At 37.8% G+C, this 5,421-nt stretch overlaps 1 protein-coding gene across 2 annotated transcripts in view; it reads left to right on the forward strand.

The window, feature by feature from the left end:
* The window catches only part of anxa5b (annexin A5b), a 17,027-nt gene extending 13,592 nt beyond the window's left edge, over nucleotides 1-3,435 (forward strand). Inside the window, exons 10-13 of one of the 2 annotated variants that reach the window (XM_058384799.1) lie at nucleotides 575-670; nucleotides 885-943; nucleotides 2,924-3,058; nucleotides 3,146-3,435. In XM_058384799.1, coding sequence (XP_058240782.1) covers nucleotides 575-670; nucleotides 885-943; nucleotides 2,924-3,058; nucleotides 3,146-3,208 — 353 coding nt within the window. In that variant the 3' untranslated portion in view covers nucleotides 3,209-3,435. The remainder of the gene's footprint in view (nucleotides 1-574; nucleotides 671-884; nucleotides 944-2,923; nucleotides 3,059-3,145) is intronic. The other variant, XM_058384800.1, reaches the window with a different exon arrangement.
* Nucleotides 3,436-5,421: the final 1,986 nt, after the last annotated feature.

Here is a 5,421-nt window from a genome sequence, read left to right on the forward strand (position 1 = left end):
TAGGTCCTCTCTGTATTTACTTAGTTTAAGTCGATGCACCGGATCAATTGATGATGTCACGAATTCTACTGTGTACCAGGATATTTCTATTTGAAGCCTGGATGCATTTATTCACTTATTTATTAAACTGCAGTCTTGGTCAGTCTTGGTCTAAGGTTGAGGAAATGGAACTTGAATCGGAAGCAGAGCTTTTATTACAAAACCTCCTGACAATTTAGGCCACACCCACTTCAGCTTCCTACTACTGGTTGTAATATCGTTTCTCAGCAAGTGATGTAACTAGCATTCCACCTGATAACAACAAATCAATTTTCTTGCTGCTAAAATGAAACATTCTTAAGAAAGATTTGTCTTTGGCGTATAAAATTCACCATCATTCGAGATGAAGAGGAAGCAGTGTGTGCTCTACTGACTTCTCTCCCATCGGTAGTTACTGCAAGTCTTCACAGCTGTATCACATATAGCACTAAACAGATACAGGTACAGATAGTGTCCGTGTGTTAGACAGGTACATTATAACCAGGTCTTGCTCTCTCCTGCTTACTGACCAGTGGTGTGTGTTGGATTTTTGCAGTGTTTGCCGAGTATATGAAGCTGTCTGGATTTCAGATGGAGGAGACTATTAAGAGAGAAACTTCTGGAACCCTGCAAGAACTGCTGCTGGCTGTGGGTAAGACAGACGCGCGCACACACACACACACACACACACACACAAGTACACAGACGTACAGACACACACACACAGATACACAGACACACACAGTGACATGAAGAGTCTCTGATACACAGACAGAGACACAGATACACAGAGACACTTCAACCCTCCAGTTCTCAAAACCAAATCTTTACACTTATGGCTTTTTCTTTCCTTCATTCTCTTACAGTGAAAAGTGCCAGAAGTGTTCCTGCCTATTTAGCCGAGTGTCTGTATTATTCTATGAAGGTATGAGTCTGGCTTTATACCAGATACAATAACGTTTGTTACTGTAAAAAAAAAAAAGTACCAAGTGCTGAAGTCTTTGACATTTTCAGGTGTTTGTACGGTGAAGTTTCAGTGGCTGAGGGACTGTGGGACATAGCAATATATATACAGCATAGAAATAATTTGCTAGCATATTCTAACTTAACCCCTTAACCTCCTGTCGTTTAACCCAGACGTACAATCCGCACTCTTGTCACAATTTCTGTGTAGTTACTGAATACTGAATGTGAGCGTGCTTTAAGATAAATCATAAACTGTGACTTTAAGGGGTTAACTGTAGCTTCATCTCAAGGCTGATGGTTGGTTAAGTTTTCTTGACAAGGTTTTCTTATAAGCACTTCCATTTGGGATGCTCACTCTATTATGGCCTGACTGGTGTGAAGATTTTGTTACCAATAATGATATAGTGCTTAAAGCTATATAACATGTTGGCTTCTACTAGCCAGTATAACTCGACCAAAAGTCTTTCAGAACTGTTGAAATCTTAATGTTATCCAATTTGGCCAAATCATTATATCAGTCAGGCCTTACACTTCCTGGGCCATATTCAGAGTTTACAAGGAAAAAACCCCAAACAAACAAAAGCTTGATTCTGACTTCAGACTTTAATCCCATCTAAAACGTTAACATTATCCCCAACAGCATCGTAATCTAGGGCAAACCTCTCTCCTGAAGCTTATTTCTAAATAAATATTTTAACAAATAAAATGCAGAATAATAGAATGTCCTGGATCAGGAGCTATTAAAATAAGATAAGATGCTGTATAATGAAAGTGGAAGCTATATGATTTAAATGCAATTATATTTGTAGTGGTATAGTGTAATAATAATAATAGCAATATACTCGACTTATAGATGTCCTAAACAATTGCTTGTCTTCTCATTCCATGTATTATTTCACTAGAAAGAAAAACAAATAACACAAACTGCTTTCTTCAGTCAGCATTTTCTATCCCACAAGTATAGAAGTGTGTTCTAGACCTCAGGGTTCCTTAAGAAGCCATGTGCTTTAAAAGCAACCCTATATGCAGCGACTCCTAAATGTTTGTTAGTATTCGTCTTCGTGCATTTTTATTGCATTCACATTTACATTTCTAGCATTTGGCAGACTCTGTAATCCAGAGCGATATACAAGAGTGCTTTAAAGTCTCTGTCAATGAATACATGAACACTGGTTCAATAGGTCACAGACTTAGGATACCATCAGCCTAAAAACTGAGGAACTAAGGAATTTTTTAAAATCAACATACAACGATACATAAAACGAACAGGAAAAATAAGAGCTAGCTTTATTGTGCTTTTAAGCTGGATAAAATAACGTGAACAAACTTCTTCAGTCAGTATTTTCTATCCCACGATTCTATTTTCTTTGCTCACAGACAAATTTGTGGTCTAGACGATTTTCATAAACCTATCCTCGCACCCTTCTACTGTGAAATAACCCAATAACCTCGGAAACTGTATGCAAGTGGTTTTGTATTTTACGTGTAACTCTCTCTGAACAAGTCTCCGACTCTGAATACGGCCCTTCTTGGTGTATAGCTACATGCTGTGGATACTTATATGCTGTCACATTCAATGTTCATTAACGCAAAAGTTCTTGTTTGGATGCTCTCTCTCTCTCTCTCTCTCTCTCATTTGTCTGTTAATCCAACTTGAATCTCTGTGATATTACTACTTTTGGTTTTCTGTTTGGTCTCATGTGGTGAGGGGGTGTGAAGGAAGGTGGCCCAGTGTAAACCCTGCCTTCTGCCCAAAAACGATCTGCACCAGTGTGGTAAACGCAACAGGGTTTGATTTTTTTAAAAACATTCTAACCTGTTTGATTCCAAATAGGATCCTAAGGAAAGGAATTGTATATATTGTTGATATTTCAACATATATATACCACCGCTACAGACATTGTAAATGTTGAAAGTATTTTTTGCTGATGTGAATCAGCCTTGTCCACAGGGCATCGGGACTGACGATAATTCCCTGATCCAGATCATGGTGTCCCGCAGTGAAATCGACATGCTGGATATACGTGCTGAGTTCAGGAAGATGTTTGCCACTTCTCTGTTCAAAATGATTCAGGTATGTATTATTTGATATTTAAGGCAATATGACTTTAACGCCACTCAACCGATGCTTTAAATCTCTTTCTTTCTCTCTTTCTTTCAGGGCGATACCTCTGGAGATTATGCTAAAACCCTGCTCCTCTTGTGCGGCGGCGATGACGCCTAACTCCTGGACCTGACGAGCAAATTTCACACAGCTTAACACATTGGCAAAAAATATTTATTCTTTGTACGTTACTAATAGTGATGCTTAGTAACTAATTAAATTGATCATTCCCAATAATGAAGGCAGTTCAATATCAGGGTTTTTTTTTCTTCTTGTTGCTTTTACATGCTTGGAATTGTGTTGTGGTCCTGAAGTAAAAAAATAAATAAAGCAGGTCTCTGCCATAATTTTGCCATATGATTTCTTATACTGCTTTAAGAAATAAACGTTATGGGCATTATGAAAATGGGATGAAGTTGGAAAGACATGAAATTCTTTTTTTTTTTTTTTAAAAAGAGTTGGTTGTAATCTACTGGTGACTGAAAGGAATTTTGGCCTTGTATGTGAACAACTTAGGGCAACTTCCCACTATAAGCATTGACACTAATAATAATAATCTATGAAGCAAGTGTAGTGAACTAGTATTAAAGCCACGTAATCACCTGACAACTTTGGATTTTTATGCTACAGACAAGCCTAGTTTTATTTGGTCACTTTTGCATATCCAGGTGGCTTAGATGATTTTGGTAGTTGTTCAGAAATAATTAGGAATTTTCAATAATATCATTGTCGATGTGAGCGATATGGTGCTTGGACCCCAATAATCGCTGCTTGTGGACTTAATATTATTATTTCATGGTACAGTATGAAAGCAAAAGATTTCTCGAAGATAAATGGAGGAGTGATTGAATGAATTAATGGAAATTTGCCATGTTGTTCAACACTCACCATGGCAGTCCAACAACTCCTACTAAATATTACAGGATTAAGTGATCTACAATAGTATTGAAGGGATTTTGCTCAAAAATCAAATCAAAATTAGCGTCATATGGAGTAACAGAGGTATGACTTGGGGAGAATTTCAGTGTGATAAGCCTTAGGTTCTACACAACAGACTAGCAATTGCATTTGGGTTTCTTAAAGAAAAAAAAACGTGACCAAATATGACATAGTTAAGTCAAACCTATTATTATGAACTTCTGTTTTATGGTCTGCATGTCATTACACCAGTAGATGGCGTGAGAGAGCCAGCAGTCTCCTATTTTTGTAGACTCAAACACTGATACAAGTCCAGACCCGAGTACAAGTCGCATTCATATGTACTGGACTCACAGCACAGTTCCAGTGCAACTGAACTCGCGCCACCTCCTACAGGTAATCTGAGGTTTGGTACTATACTGTGCTTCCTAACCCATGAAGCCTTCTGAGACCACATATATGTGTTCTGTCTGTACATAGAGTACACAAAACTGTCCATTGAGTTTAAGTTAAGAAATATGAACTCATGTTTCTTTGTTGTCGAAATTGTATGTTGTCTCTCGGTTCAAGGTCACCGACTGCACCTCAGACCTCCTGACTCTCATGCCATCAGTGTCTCTGTCTAATGCTCCTTTAGCTGAATGATCACAAATCCCCACAGTCATGCTTCAATATCTTAGTGCTTCAAGTCAAAACTTATTAAAACAGCAAAGGGGGAAACCAGCTCTATTTTAATATCTGTGGTTTTAGGATTGGGAAATATGGGTATGATGGTCAGTTGTCCAAATATTGTTTACAGACTTGCATCATCCAGCACCTCAGGGTCATGGTAAATCCAGAACCTGTCCTGGGAGCATGAGGTGGGAACACACCTTGGACAAGATACCTTTTAATATCTGATCAAAACACTCTAGACATGTAACTGTGATAATGTGTTCTAAACTAATACAAATACAGATTATTAATATAAGGCTTTTTTTTTTTAGCTTGCCAGAAAGTTTTCCTGGGATTGTGGTTGATTATCATTTTGGAAATTTATATGTGCGTCACGTATGTACAACAATACATGTGCTGAGTTAAAAAAAAAAACAGCTCATAGGTTCATTTGAGTGCAATTAGGACCTGGAGTGATGAGGAAATGTCTACACACAGAACTAATAGTAACTCTGCATTTCTCTCTTTCAGCATTTTCCAGTATTTCAGATGGTATAAAGATATAACAGTGGAACCTCAGCATACGAATGCCCTCCCTTACGAATTTCCACCTTAAGAATTGAAATTTTGCATATGAAGCATTTTCAGCATACGAACAAAATGAACTGAACCCCGACTTGGCTTACTTGTTTGTGTCAGTGGAAAACCATGCGAAGCGAGTTTACAAATTTTACAAATTTTTTTTCAGTCAGTGAAATCTG

This window comes from Hemibagrus wyckioides, linkage group LG29, assembly GCF_019097595.1.
Source record: "Hemibagrus wyckioides isolate EC202008001 linkage group LG29, SWU_Hwy_1.0, whole genome shotgun sequence".
NCBI classification, from domain to species: domain Eukaryota; kingdom Metazoa; phylum Chordata; class Actinopteri; order Siluriformes; family Bagridae; genus Hemibagrus; species Hemibagrus wyckioides.